The sequence below is a fragment of the Oncorhynchus mykiss genome, chromosome 15, assembly GCF_013265735.2.
Source record: "Oncorhynchus mykiss isolate Arlee chromosome 15, USDA_OmykA_1.1, whole genome shotgun sequence".
Lineage (NCBI taxonomy): Eukaryota > Metazoa > Chordata > Actinopteri > Salmoniformes > Salmonidae > Oncorhynchus > Oncorhynchus mykiss.
The window spans coordinates 60,553,106-60,568,849 of NC_048579.1; the positions used below are offsets into that span (position 1 = coordinate 60,553,106).

Sequence of the window (15,744 nt, forward strand, 5' to 3'; positions counted from 1 at the left end):
AGAATCAATAGCCTAAATTCTCAAAGACCAACCGTCACCATTTTCATTTAACCTTGTGTATCTTCCAGAAAGATACTGTCTCTTCCATATTGATGGCCATTGATTTCCCTTCAACATGGTGCACGGGATGAACACTAAAACATTAATCTGGGGCGGCAAGGTCAAAGACAGGAATGTCAAAACACCGAGACAGGAAGAGAAAGGGGAGAAAGGAGAGAAAAGGTATGACTGACAGAAGGCTTGTCAAACCCTGTCTGCAAACACAGCAGCCGTAGGCTTTGCTGCAGCCTGTACCCGCTAACCTTCACTGGAGAATGTCCTGTTTCTAACTCAATCAATTAGCTCGGCTAGTAACAGGACACATGCCTGGAGACACAAACAACAACCACACAAAAAAATTACCCTTGTCAGCCTGGTTATTTGTATGTCTAAACATCTCTCTGTCGACAGTATTGACAGGTCACCGGTTTGTATAGCCTTGAACTCCCTGGAGCATACCATCACGGATGTGACTTCACTTCAAAAGCAAATTATGTTGCAAATTAAATTTAGATGCACTCTGGGAAAAATATTGTAAAGCAGATATGGGATGCTGTGTGAAATTATAAGCATTTTACATTTTACTTCCATGCCCCTGAGCACTAATGCAGACACACTGGTCCACTTTTGCCCCTCGTCAGCCCTGCCTATAACCTTTGACGACCTTCGACTTCCTATTGGCCCTGCTGACGACCATGCAGGCAGCAGTCTGTTTGACCTATCCAGGCCCCGTAATTGCGGAGGGGTCGGGGATAGAAGACAAAAGGGCAAACCTACAGAGAACACATTATCATGAGATCTGGGGCAAGTTAGGCGATTTATGGTCAGGTTTAAAGGTTTAGGTTCGGCAAGGATAAAACGTTGAACATCAAACCACTGGCTCAGACCTTCCCATTAGATGTAAAGTGTGAGACATTATCTTACAGGAGGTGAATGTTACATTGGCACGGTTCTGCTGTTTATCTTCCAAATGATTCCTTCACGTAGGAATTCAGAGAATGTTTTACTTTGGCTGTGTTTCAGTTTCACTGAATGCACCTTATGATTTCCCTCAGTAAAACGCAAACGTTTTTCAGGATACCTGAAGTATTCCAAATATTCACTTAACAGCTCACAGCCTCAATTTGTTTTATAAAGAGGGCCGAAAAAAACCCTGGTCAGTTTCCATGGTGATTCAGCGGAAAGGTATACCATCAGAAAGTAATCAAATGTGAAGAATTTGCATGAGCACACACCCACACACCATCCCACAATTAAATAAACATACTTTACAGTTGGACGAGCACCCGATTGTCATCCTTTATAAGTAATGAGGGCTAGGAGGAGATTCTAATGACGCATGATAAAAGAAGGAACTGATCTGAGGAAGCTGGGGAACCAGAGCATCCGTTCTATGGTGAAAGGCTGTGAGACAGACGGCTGTGTGTGTGAGACGTCTGGTTCCGCTCAGGGTTTGGCTGAGAACAGGAGTAGCTCCCAGAGAGAGGGAACATTCATTACAAGAACACCATCTTAATCAATCTCCCACACATCTCTAACTGCAGCTAAGCGACCAAGGCTCTCTACCAAGGACTAGACAGGAGGATTCAAATAGACACCTGCTAAACACACACACATACACTTTACTTTTTTTCCCCAACATAATTTCCATAGTGACACCCTGACCACCAGCAGTGTTTTACCAGGATAGAAGGACATTAATGACATCTTAAACAAAGACCACCACCCACCCTGAGCCACACGCACCCTGTCAGCGGTGACAGTGACCATGACTTTCAACACCCACTGCCTTAGTGTATAATCCTCTCCACAATCCCCCAGAGAGAAACAAAACCCAAATCATCCTACCAGATCGTATACAGACAGCCTTAGATGTGTAATAAATCTTCTTAGGGTTAGGCCCCCTTTTTTTCTAAATTTCCACCTGAATGACGTGCCCAAAGTAAACTGCCTGTTGCTCAGGCCCTGAAGCCAGGATATGCATATAATTGGTACCACTGGAAAGAAAACACTTTGAAGTTTGTAGAAATGTTAAAATAATGTAGGAGAATATAACACAATAGGTATGGTAGGAGAAAATCCAAAGAGAAATCAACCGGAATATTTTTATTTGAGAGAGACCATGCTCTTACAATGGAAAGTATAAGGGCATACTGGAAATTAGCTTCCTGGATGCAATTCCTATGGCTTCTACTGGGTGTCAGCAGTCTATGTGCAAGGTTTCTTCAAAAAAGGTAACTTCAAAAATGAAGAAGAAATATCAGTTTTAGTACAGGGACCCAGTCTTGGAAATTTGTGTTTGCTCTCGCCATGACAGAACACACCTGCTAAAATCGGTTTCCTATTGAACATACTTCTTTCCGTAAGAAATAATACAGTTTTCTTATATTTTAGGGTATCTGAGGAGTAAGTAGAAACATATTTTGACTTGTTGAAACAAAGTTTAGGGGTAGATTTTCAGATTCCTTTCTCTATATGTTGAACGAGTGGATTACTCAAATCGATGGTGCCAACTAAATTGACTTTTTGGGATATAAAGAAGGATTTTATCTAACAAAACGACACTATATGTTATAGCTGGGACCCTTTTATTGACAAATCAGAGTAAGATTTTCAAAAGGCAAGTGAATATTTAATCGCTATTAGTGAATTTATGAAACCTGTCCCGGTGGATAAATATTTTGATGTGGGGCGCCGTCCTCAAACAATTACATGGCATGTTTTCACTGTAATAGTTACTGTAAATCGGACAGTGCAGTTAGAGTAACAAGAATTTAAGCTTTCAACCAATATGAGACACTTTTATATGTACCTAAATGTTTAATATTCATACCTTTTAGGATTATTTATTTGAATAGCGCACCCTCCAGTTTCCCCGGAAGTTGTCCCGCTTGTGGGACGCCTAGGCTTAAGAAGAAGTTGCCATAGCCCTGGGCTCGCAACTCGTTAATATGGCCTCCTAACAATTAGATGAGGGCTAAAACATTGTCTTCCTGGCATGTAAACTCACTGGCAGGTGCAGAACGCAGCCTAACAAAGGTTGTGAAATGTTTCACCTGGGTCAAACAACAGAAAGTATCAACATGGCATGAGCCAGGGCCTTTCTGACCAAGAAACTGATGATCAAACGTTTTCTTCTATGCTCAGCGATTTGGCTAAATAAACTGAGATGACATCCAGATACTGCATGTTTGAAAGTCTTTTTTTTGCGGGGTAAAAAGCCAAGAGAGAGAAGTTCATTCGGTTTCTGATTAAAAGCGTATCACCTATGTCACTGAATCCATTTGAGAAAGGACAATGCTATATGACCACTGGACTAGATCCAGATACATTTTCCACCTTAGTTGAAATGGAAACAAATCTCCATTAATCTATAGCAGGGATTTAAATCAACACAGATTATCAACATCGCAGTGCACTTGATTTGTGGACCATGACAGAGGTGGTAGTAGTAGCCATCAAATCACCACGCCAAGGGCTCCAAATCACAAAGCTTTCTCTGAGCAGGTGAAGTGTGAATCTGAATGGACTAGGTAATCCTAGCCCAGGATTCAGCCAAATATTTTATTACATTTTCTCTGCTTTTGTTTGGATCCTGGCCTTGGATTAGACCTAGCCCAGTCTAATCTACACCTCACCTGCTCAGAGAAAGCTATAGGAAGCCTCACTGTTAGTGGTTTATTATTCAGTCCTTAGTCCTGGGCTTTGTACCATTCTCACATTTTAATGATTCATGGGAAAATATGGCCCTTATCTTCTTTTATCCATGGTTGACAAAACACAGATTTCGGAACACTCTGCTATTCATTATTTTAACTTTCACTGAGACAACAGATGGAGTCTGTGTTTTGGAATATATGAAATGAAAGGGGACGCGAGACTAAATATTGAAGAAAATAAAAGTGATTGAAAACAAAAGTTTAAAAACAAATCCCTTATCATGCTAGTAAATCCATAATGATTTTTGCAAAGAATTGAAGCCCCTCGTTTATTTTCCAGCTTTATTGAAACGTATGGCTGTATTCGACTGTTTATTATATAGGACTGCGTTCTGGGGCCTGCGTTTCTCACTGTTTATTATATAGGGCTGCGTTCTGGGGCCTGCGTTTCTCACTGTTTATTATATAGGGCTGCGTTCTGGGGCCTGCGTTTCTCACTGTTTATTATATAGGGCTGCGTTCTGGGGCCTGCGTTTCTCACTGTTTATTATATAGGACTGCGTTCTGGGGCCTGCGTTTCTCACTGTTTATTATATAGGGCTGCGTTCTGGGGCCTGCGTTTCTCACTGTTTATTATATAGGACTGTGTTCTGGGGCCTGCGTTTCTCACTGTTTATTATATAGGGCTGCGTTCTGGGGCCTGCGTTTCTCACTGTTTATTATATAGGGCTGCGTTCTGGGGCCTGCGTTTCTCACTGTTTATTATATAGGGCTACGTTCTGGGGCCTGCGTTTTTCACTGTTTATTATTGTGTTTTGGTTGTTGTCCCATTGCATTGCGTTTGCCTCTCCGAGACAATATTAAGCAGTGTGAGGGAGCAGGAATGTCAGTGACGGCAACCTCTCCTGGAGACGCAAGCTGACTCACTCAGCCACGTGAACCTGCCTTACCCTCGGCTAGAGTTTCAGGAGAGAGGGAAGAAAAGATGGGTAGCTAGAGGGAGAGAGAGAGAAAGAGAGAGAGAGTGAGATAATGTGTACTGACACAAGTCTCCTCCCAGAGTTTGTTTTCTCTTATTTTGGTTTAGTCAGTTTAGGCTGTAGTAAGAAAGAGTGTTTACTCCAGGGAACTACAGTATATCTCGCCTCCAGTGCAGAACCTTTAACACACACCCTTACACTTGCTGCTGACTGGACCCCCCACCTGTTACCCTCTCTGGGCCCTGCACCTCTCTTCTCCCCACCCTGGTACTGGAGAGAGCCCATGCACCCCAAATACTTCCCTCAGTGGGGAAATCCACACTGGAGTTTATTGGAGAGAAGAGCCCTCTCCCTGGGTCAGAGGAGTATAAACTCCCTACATCTGGATCTCTCCCAGGCAGAAGCTCCACTGAAGGCAGGATGAGATATGGAGCCTGTCCGCCCCAACGGCAAATTATTTCCATCTCCACCAACAAAGATCAGTTCAGCTCAACTCCCCTGTGCTTAACATCTAGGATAGAATAGCTCTAAAATCACAGCATGGAAGCTAACCAACACCTGAAATTTTGGCTCCCAATCACATCTCCATTCCTTTCTTTACTTTGAAACGTCCTTCTGGTCACTGCCAAATCCCCTCCCCTTCTGTTTTCACACTAATTCAATCCAATGAGTCCCATGAGAACGAAGCACAGCGAAGCACCTACATACATCATCCTAAGTGACAGACACACATCTGACTTTAAAAAAAAGAAGAGCTTCTACCGGTCCACCACAAAACCAGAGCTAACCAACCAAGAACCACGTTAGAACATATTTGACTGATAATCGCTCCCTTTGACGTTTCACTAAGATACAGTAGAACTACACTAAAGCAAGAAGTGGGGACAAATCAAATCCACACATGGAAAAGGGATTGACCAATCCCATGATCAGCAGCAGGGATAGATTCATTCCCAGTATGTTGATGGTGAATCCTGGAGGATAGACATTTTAACAGGGCAGGAGTGAATAGGCCTACCGTGGTTGTATGTAAAACCACAGAGGTATTTGAGTGGTTTGGTCTGTTTGCAGTGAAGTTAGCAGGCTTTTTCCAAGCCACCAGTAATGCTCCACACATCACCTAGACAAGAGTATACAGCCTGGGTCCTGTCTGTGAGCAGCTCTACTGAGTTGGGCGTTTCACTGCCTGTCTCTGGGCTACAGCACTGGGCTACAGCACTCAAGACAATCATAGAGAAACACAGAGAGAAGAGAGGGAGAGGAGAGAGAACGTCAGTAAATGAAAGGAGAAAGGAGAGACAGTAGGAGAAAAGGGGCAGAGAGAGGATGAGAGCCAGTGAGAGGAAGAGAAAGGTGCCTGGAGTCAAGGAAAAAGATGACCACAATACATCACAGCCGTTCCAAAAACAATGAGTCACAGTCACAACACCTCTTAACACTGTCTGAGCACCTAGATGCTGCACAGACACATGTGCAACACAGACATGAACTCAGCAAAAAAGGAAACACCCCTTTTTCAGGACCCTGTCTTTCAAAGGTAATTCATAAAAATCCAAATAACTTCACAGATCTTCATTGTAAAGGGTTTTAACACTGTTTCTCATGCTTGTTCAATGAACCATAAACAATTAGTGAACATGCACCTGTGGAACAGTCGTTAAGATATTAACATCTTACAGACGGTAGGCAATTACGGTCACAGTTATGAAAACTTAGGACACTAAAGAGGCCTTTCTACTGACTCTGAAGAACACCAAAAGAAAGCTGCCTAGGGTCCCTGCTCATCTGCGTGAACATGCCTTTGGCATGCTGCAAGGAGGCATGAGGACTGCAGATGTGGCCAGGGCAAGAAATTGCAATGTCTGTACTGTGAGATGCCTAAGACAGCGCTACAGGGAGACAGGGCGTACAGCTGATCGTCCTCGTAGTGGCAGACCACGTGTAACAACACCTGCACAGGATCGGTACATCTGAACATCACACCTGCGGGCCAGGTACAGGATGGCAACAACAACTGCCCGAGTTACACCAGGAACGCACAATCCCTCTGTCAGTGCTCAGACTGTCTGCAATAGGCTGAGAGACGCTGGACTGAGGGCTGTAAGCCTGTTATAAGGCAGGTCCTCACCAGACATCACCGGCAACAACGTCGCCTATAGGCACAAACCCACCGTCGCTGGACCAGACAGGACTGGCAAAAAGTGCTCTTCACTGATGAGTCGCGGTTTTGTCTCACCAGGGGTGGTGGTCAGATTCGCGTTTAACGTCAAAGATATGAGCGTTACACCGAGGCCTGTACTCTGAAGCGGGATCGATTTGGAGGTGGAGGGTCCGTCATGGTCTGGGGCGGTGTGTCACAGCATCATCGGACTGAGCTTGTTGTCATTGCAGGCAATCTCAATGCTACAGGGAAGACATCCTCCTCCCTAATGTGGTACCCTTCCTGCAGGCTCATCCTGACATGACCCTCCAGCATGACAATGCCACCAGCCATACTGCTCGTTCTGTATGTGATTTCCTGCAAGACAGGAATGTCAGTGTTCTGCCATGGCCAGCGAAGAGCCTGGATCTTAATCCCATTGAGCACGTCTGGGACCTGTTGGATCGGAGGGTGAGTGCTAGGGCCATTCCCCCCAGAAATGTCCGGGAACTTGCAGGTGCTTTGGTGGAAGAGTGGGGTAACATCTCACAGCAAGAACTGGCAAATCTGGTGCAGTCCATGAGGAGGAGATGCACTGCAGTACTTAATGCAGCTGGTGGCCACACAAGATATTGACTATTTCTTTTGATTTTGAACCCCCCCTTTGTTCAGAGACACATTATTCAATTTCTGTTAGTCACATGTCTGTGGAACTTGTTCAGTTTATGTCTCAGTTGTTGAATCTTGTTGTGTAAATATTTGTATGAACATATGTTAAGTTTGCTGAAAATAAAAGCTGTTGACAGTGAGAGGACGTTTCTTTTTTTGCTGAGTTTAGCACAACCACACAGTCTCTCCTGCATTGGGCCTGAAGGTACTGAAAGATGATCAAACATACCCATCAGTTTCTGTACAACATCAACACCAGTGTACAGTTACACCACTTATGAGGAGGGGTAGCTGGTTCCTGAAAGCATGAGAAACAAGAAACAACCCCTCCTCCCCCGCAAACTCCTTCCTAGTTCATAGGGTTAATAATTCATCCAATTATCTGTGTCATGGAAATTAAATAGAAGAAGAATCAGACCAAGAGTCTGTAACAACACTCACAGGGAAAGGAAACTGTGCCTCCACCCACTGTGTGTGTTTAACGTTAACCAGGACCAGGCTGAGCCAGGGCAGTCAGTCATTCATGACACAGTACAGTACAATCTCACAGAGGTACGGCTCTGGCTCGCCTCAATGACATGGAACAGAACAAAGAAATGGAACCACGATTTCAGGGTCTCACAGGCCGAAACCAAGAACATGTCGATGTTAAGGCCCACAGGGACTATGCAGCATGGGTACTTTAAAGGTTAGAGCCGGCCTCCCACTATCTGGTGGAGAACACTGATTAAATGTCAGTCAAGGGAACATTCAACGATCTCATCTCAGACATTGCAGAGAAGGTAATTATAGAGTATTTTCTCATTAGTTCAAAATGACAAAGATGATTGTACATCCTCTGGTTGGGCATCAATCTGTTATTGACCATATGTGACCCATTAACACTATAAACTAATAGCTTCATTGTGTTTCATCACAGCTGTGGTAAAACACAGCAGACCAGGATGAGACTAAGCCTAAGAGGTAATGCTTTACGGATGTTCTGTAGAAGGTTAGATGGAGGGCATGTCTGTCCGATGCTTAGGAATTCACTGTTGGAGTAAACAGGACATTTCTTTACCTTCGAAGGAGAGGAAGACTCTTGGCAGTGGCTGGAGGAAGCTGGAGACACAAGTGAGGAGGAGAGAGAGAGCCAGGAGGGTGGATCTGACTCCTATCCAGGGCGGGGTCTTAACGACCCCCTCCGGCCACCTCATGACAGCAGGGCCTCACACCACACCTAGTCCAAATAACCTGAGGGAGGAAGAGAGAGGGACATCACTGGTCAGACTACAGTACCACAGATATGGCAGGGATGTTCAAATCCAGTCCACGAGGGCCACAGCACTGCTGATTTTATTATCTTCCCGGTAGTTAATAGATCCCAGTAATTGATTGATTCACTCATCTGGTTTCCCAGGTCTGAAACAATTCCTGATTAGAACGGTAGGATGACAACTAGCAGTGATGCAGCCCTCCATGATCTATTCCTGTCCTATGGTGTCTACTTCCTGTCCTATGGTAACTACGTCCGGTTCTAATAATAACACTAAATAAGGAGGATCCGTTTTAAAGGAGAGAGATCAGAGCGTCACATGACAGTTAAATCCATCAGTTACCACATCGTTTAACATGGCTCACTGTTAAATATGGATGAGATTCATCTACACAAAAGAGCTGGGGGAGAATCTCCTGCCCTGCCTTCACTCTGCTTCCATTATTGGACAAGAGGAGCTCCATTATTGATGAAGACAGGTATTACCAGGGGATCTTCTCCTGTAGAGAGATTCTCTTACTGCGAACCAAAAAATGTGCAGGCTCTTCTGCCCATGGCCATGCCACTCAATGTATTGTACGCAAAGTATCCATATTGGTTTAATAACAAAACAAAAAAAATGGGGGAGACAATAAAATGCACCTAAACAAAGGCAGATCTATATTCTCATGGCTTATAGATGAGGGTGGGATATCTATGAAACTTTCAATTTGGGATGCAGCTGACGGAAAGGTTGAGGCACTGGGATCAGATGAACCATATATCACCCAGCTGAAATGTAACCTGCATGACGGGCTTGGGTCGTCGTTTGAGGGGCCGCGTGTGAAGAATTAGAACGCATATGGAAAAGTGCAGAAGGGTTAAGATCTCTTTGGCAGAATGGCTTCCTAAACCGGCCCTAGCCCTCCCTATCCCAGCCCACCCTAGCTGGGGTGAGTTCACGGAGAGAGAAGCCCTTGCGCTGGACTGGAGATGTCAGCCTCACAGCTGCTTAAGCCATCGCTGGAGACCGGAGCCTCTACTGCTGTTGAGTGCCAGGAGTCATTACAGTGAGAGAAGACACAGGCCTGCCATGACACACCACCTCAGCAGGATTAGACACATACAACTGAAACTTCTCTCCTGCTTTAAATCTACCACGGTCATACTGTATAACCTGTCAGGTGATATCATGGAGATCCCTACAAATATGACTGGCACCTAGCTAGTACAACTGACCCGCCCAACTGACCTCCATGTACACAACCAAACTCCACATTGATATACATAACAGCCTTATAAGGAGCAATGCTCCACATTCTGGTGTACAAAGCCATGTGGATAGCCATAAACATTCATTTGTCTGGCGAGACTGTAGTCAGTCCAGAAATACTGCTGCTTGCTGAAGCCTTGCCAGGAATCCTGGCGATGACAATTAAATCGGTCTCCACAAAGGAGGTGGACTTGAATAAATACAGCAATACATTACCGAAGGGGTATAAGAATAATTGGGTTTATTGTGTGTTGTTTGGCCCTTTGCCTAAGGAATGTTCCATCTGACCACTTCAGAGGGAGTCTCTCTTTTCAAAAACGACCAGTCGATGAATGTATGATGACATTTTAAAACCGATTCGTTTTTCCTAGATACTGAACAGGAGATCTGATCATCTGGCTCTGCCATAATGTCCTTATTGAATGAGAGAAATTCCTCTGTCTTTTGTAATGGACTATTCATATTTCACACAATTGAGCAGGTTTACAGTGCATTCGGAAAGAATTCAGACCTCTTGACTTTTTTCACATTTAGTTTTGTTACAGACTTATTCTAAAATGTATTAAATTAATGTTTTTTTTCTCAATCTACACACAGTAACAATGGCAAAGCGAAAACAGGTTTTTACATTATTTACATAAGTATTCAAACCCTTTGCTATGAGACTCAAAATTGAGCTCAGGTGCATCCTGTTTCCATTGATCATCTTGAGATGTTTCTACAAATTGGTTGGAGTCCACCTGTGGTAAATTCAATTGATTGGACATGATTTGGAAAGGCACACAGCTGTCAGAGCAAAAACCAAGCCATGAGGTCGAAGGAATTGTCCGTAGAGCTCATGTCTTGGTTTTTGCTCTGACACAGGATTGTGTCGAGGCACAGATCTGGGAAGGGTACCAAAAAATGTCTGCAGCACTGAAGGTCCCCAAGAACACTCCATCATTCTTAAATGGAACCATTAAGACTCTTCCTAGAGCTGGCCGCTCGGCCTAACTGAGCAATCGGGGGAGAAGGGCCTTGGTCAAGGAGGTGACCAAGAACCAGATGGTCACTTCTACAGATCTCCAGAGTTACTCTGGGGAGATGGGAGAACCATCCAGAAGGACAACCATCTCTGCAACACTCCATCAATCAGGCATTTATGGTAGAGTGGCCAGACGGAAGCCAGACGGAAGCCACTCTTCAGTAAAACACACATGACAGCCCAAAAGGCACCTAAAGACTCTCAGACCACGGGAAACGAGATTCTCTTGTCTGATGAAACCAAGATTGATCTCTTTGGCCTGAAGGCCAAGTGTCACATCTGGAGGAAACCTGGCACAATCCCTACGGTGAAGCATGGTGGTGGCAGCATCATGCTGTGGGGATGTTTTTCAGTGGCAGGGACTGGGAAACTAGTCAGGATCGAGGGAAAGATGAACAGAGCAAAGTATAGAGAGATCCTTGATGAAAACCTGCTCCGAAGCACTCAGGACCTCAGACTGGGGCGAAGGTTCACCTTCCAACAGGACAACGACCCTAAGCACACAGCCAAGACAACGCAGGAGTGGCTTTGGGACAAGTCTCTGAATGTCCTCGAGTGGCCCAACCAGAGCCCGGACTTGAACCCGAACGAACATCTCTGGAGAGACCTGAAAATAGCTGTGCAGCGACACTCCCCATCCAACCTGAGAGAGCTTGAGAGGATCTTCAGAGAAGAATGGAAGAAACTCCCCAAATGCAGGTGTGTCAAGCTTGTAGCGTCATACATAAGAAGTCTCAAGGCTGTAATCGCTGCCAAAGGTGCTTCAACAAAGTACTGAGTAAAGGGTCTGAATATAAAAAAATATATTTCAGTTTTTTTTATACATTTGCAAGCTGCAGTATTTCTGGACAGAGTACAGTCTTGCCAGACAAATTAATGTGAATATTTATGGCTCTCCATATGGCTTTGTACACTAGAACGTGGTCGTTATGCGATATTGTGTGTAGACTGATGAGGGGAAAAAAACAATTTTATAAATTTTAGAATAAGGCTGTACCGTAACAAAATGTGGAAAAAGTCAAGGGGTCTGAATACTTTCCGAATGCACTGTACATGGACCGTAATGAGGAAAAAGCAGTCTCATCTGGGTTACGACTTGATAAATGGCTTGTTTTGGTCTAGACTCGCTCTTCTTCCTGGTTCTATTTGTACAAAGATTCCTACTTTAGATAGAGATAACCACACTGTAATTACAACACATAAATTAGACAAGAGACTGTGTCTCTCTCTCTAGTCATGACAGAGATGCTATTTAGACCTAGAGCATGTAAATAATAGCAGATGGTAAATAATAATAATAATAGTAATAATAATATATTGAGAGTATAGAGTTAATCTGTGTGAATTGTCTGTATCGGAGTGATCCCTCTGCCTACAGGATCTACCAGAGGGCCTCCGAGTATTCACACCACACCTTGTCACTCACAAGTTAATGGCTCGGGGACATGGACATGTTGCCAAGCACACGTTTGACTAGGGAGAGCTAAGGAAAACTGAGTGATTGTGTTCCGAAAACAGAGGATTCAGGGCTCTACAGTAACCAGTTGAATAGAATTGAATAATACTTTTTTAACAATATCTTTGGTTTATCGTCAATCATCTCAGACTCACAATCTTCTATTTTTACTCATATAGTTAATGTCAGACAACATGACAATCTCAGTCCCAGAGCAAAGGCACACTTGTGATCACCCTGATATATTTGTAATAGTACGACCTATAACAATTATACTTCTTTCTACTCAATGTAAATGTTAATACAACATGTATCCCACCATAAATACAGAATGGTGTGCGAACATCAGTGATGAAGAACAATCAAAAACACATTCAATGATCAGCAATACTTTGCAGACGCCTCACAGCACGTCATTCCAGACATATTGTGACAAAACTCAACACAGAAAACCCCTTATCCATCATTATAGAAAGGAGAAAATAAACCACCAACCGTAAACAGGCATCTAAATTAACAAGACACAAATTTAGCTACATTTGGATGAAGTATTTTGGAGATTTTCTTAATACTTGTCTAAATGTGTTCCCTTTCAGCCGTTCTTATTCCCTTTCCGTCTGTCTACCAGTGGGACCCTGCACCTGTTAGCCCGAGTCCACGCAGCCCTCTCCCACTACCGCCTCTGTGTCACGGCCCCGGTGAGTGATCTCTCTGTCACAAAGATTGACTGTCCACATACCCCTGTCCCAGCCTAGGACAGCCCAGCCTACGACCCACCTTATAAGGCTTCCTCTCCTGCTCTGTCTCTGTCCCGATCCCAAAGCCCTGGTTCCCTGTTTGTTCTTGTGTTGACCCAGTCCTTATCCTCTTCAATCACTTTAGTACCACTGAGACGGTTCCCTGGTGACTCTCCCAGAAAGAAGACAGAGAAGAGAGCGCTGCTGCTATTCCATCCAACCGCCTGCAGGACTGACTTGATGAGTGAAAGAGAAAGAGATGATAGAGGGTAGGGGAGAGAGAGGAGGAGAGAGAGAAAGGGCTGGCTTCCTATTACATACTCTACTGAAGTCCCCCCCCCCCTCATTTCTCTTTCTCTCTCCCCCTCCGTCAGCTAATGAGACAGCGAACTGATCACCCAATCCCTCCCAGTACTAACATTTATCTGGTGGAGGATTCCCATCTCACACAGACAGAGAGGATTCCCATCTCACACAGACACAGACAGACAGAGGTCTCCTACCTCACACAGACACAGACAGACAAAGGACTCCTACCTCACAAAGACACAGACAGACAGAGGACTCCTACCTCACACAGACACAGACAGACAGAGGACTCCTACCTCACACAAAGACACAGACAGAGGACTCCTACCTCACACAGACACAGACAGATAGAGGTCTCCTACCTCACACAGACACAGACAGACAGAGGACTCCTACCTCACACAGACACAGACAGAGGACTCCTACCTTACACAGACAGACAGAAGACTCCTACCTCACACAAAGACACAGACAGACAGAGGACTCCTACCTCACACAAACACAGACAGACAGAGGACTCCTACCTCACACAGGCAGACAGAGGACTCCTACCTCACATAGACACAGACAGACAGAGGACTCCTACCTCACACAGACACAGATAGACAGAGGACTCCTACCTCACTCAAACACAGACAGACAGAGGGCTCCTACCTCACACAAACACAGACAGACAGAGGACTCCTACCTCACACAAACACAGGCAAACAGAGGACTCCTACCTCACACAAACACAGGTAAACAGAGGACTCCTACATCACACAAACAGGAAAACAGAGGACTCCTACATCACACAAACACAGGCAAACAGAGGACTCCTACCTCACACAAACAGGAAAACAGAGGACTCCTACCTCACGCAGACAGACAGAGGCAACCAGGGAGAAAGCAGGAGAAGCAGGAGAATATGAGAGAGACTGAGCCAGTACCAATCAGTTATGTCCAGCAGAGCCCTGGACAGTTTATCTAAGGACACTACCCAAACACATTCAGTCATATTGCCCTTCAGCAGTAGATGAAATTAAAACACAGACTCTTCCTTCTTCACTATCTACACTACACACCAACACAATATTAAATATTATTCCTGTTGAATGTTTCCAAATAATAAAAATCACAACTAACATGGGCTGGAGACAGTTTAAAAAACAACACATTCATTATTTCATAGTAGTGTTGTAAAATGTTACAGCCCAGATTTTGAGTTAGTCGGGGGACATATTTTCTTCATGCTGAAATATTTCAAATCGGTTGTGAGACGTTATATGAATTCTGATGATAATTTGATATCCTAAGGAAGTTACTATGGCATTCACACAAATATTCCTAAACTATTCATTTCCTCCGCTTTTGTTCTTATGTAGCCTGGCTCTCCATTCTAATATACAGTATATATATATACACAGCTGAAGTCGGAAGTTTACATACACCTTAGCCAAGTACAATTAAACCCAGTTTTCACAATTCCTGACATTTAATCCTAGTAAAAATTCCCTGTCTTAGGTCAGTTAGGATCACCACTTTATTTTAAGAATGTGACATTTTTGAATAATAGTAGAGTGATTTATTTCAGCTTTAATTTCTTTCATCACATTCCCAGTGGGTCAGAAGTTAACATACACTCAATTAGTATTTGGTAGCATTGCCTTTAAATTGTTTAACTTGGGTCAAACGTTTTGGCAGCCTTCCACAAGTTTCCCACAATAAGTTGGATGAATTTTGGCCCATTCCTCCTGACAGAGCTGGTGTAACTGAGTCAGGTTTGTAGGCCTCCTTGCTCGCACACACTTTTTCAGTTCTGCCCACAAATTGTCTATAGGATTGAGGTCAGGGCTTTGTGGTGGCCACTCCAATACCTTGACTTTGTTGTCCTTAAGCCATTTTGCCACAACTTTGGAAGTATGCTTTGGGTCATTGTCCATTTGGAAGACACAAATGCGAGCAAGCTTTAACTTCCTGACTGATGTCTTGAGATGTTGCTTCAATATATACACCAGTCCCTCTTGTAGCAAAGCACCGCCACAACATGATGCTGCCACCCCCATGCTTCATGGTTGGGATGGTGTTCTTCGGCTTGCAAGCCTCCCCCTTTTTCCTCCAAACATAAATATATTTATATTTTTGTTTCATCAGACCGGAGGACATTTCTCCAAAAAGTACAATCTTCGTGCAGTTGCAAACCATAATCTGACTTTTTTTATGGCGGTTTTGGAGCAGGGGCTTC

General features: G+C 44.1%; 1 protein-coding gene across 2 annotated transcripts in view; it reads right to left on the reverse strand.

Moving 5' to 3' along the window:
• LOC110490773 (semaphorin-3C) overlaps positions 1-13,497 on the reverse strand; it is a 45,330-nt gene extending 31,833 nt beyond the window's left edge. The window contains exons 1-2 of one of the 2 annotated variants that reach the window (XM_036944874.1): positions 13,252-13,497; positions 8,548-8,720 (exon numbers count right to left, since the gene is read on the reverse strand). In XM_036944874.1, coding sequence (XP_036800769.1) covers positions 8,548-8,683 — 136 coding nt within the window. In that variant the 5' untranslated portion in view covers positions 8,684-8,720; positions 13,252-13,497. Of the gene's footprint in view, positions 1-8,547; positions 8,721-13,046; positions 13,172-13,251 lie in introns of those variants that run through there. The other variant, XM_036944875.1, reaches the window with a different exon arrangement.
• Positions 13,498-15,744: the final 2,247 nt, after the last annotated feature.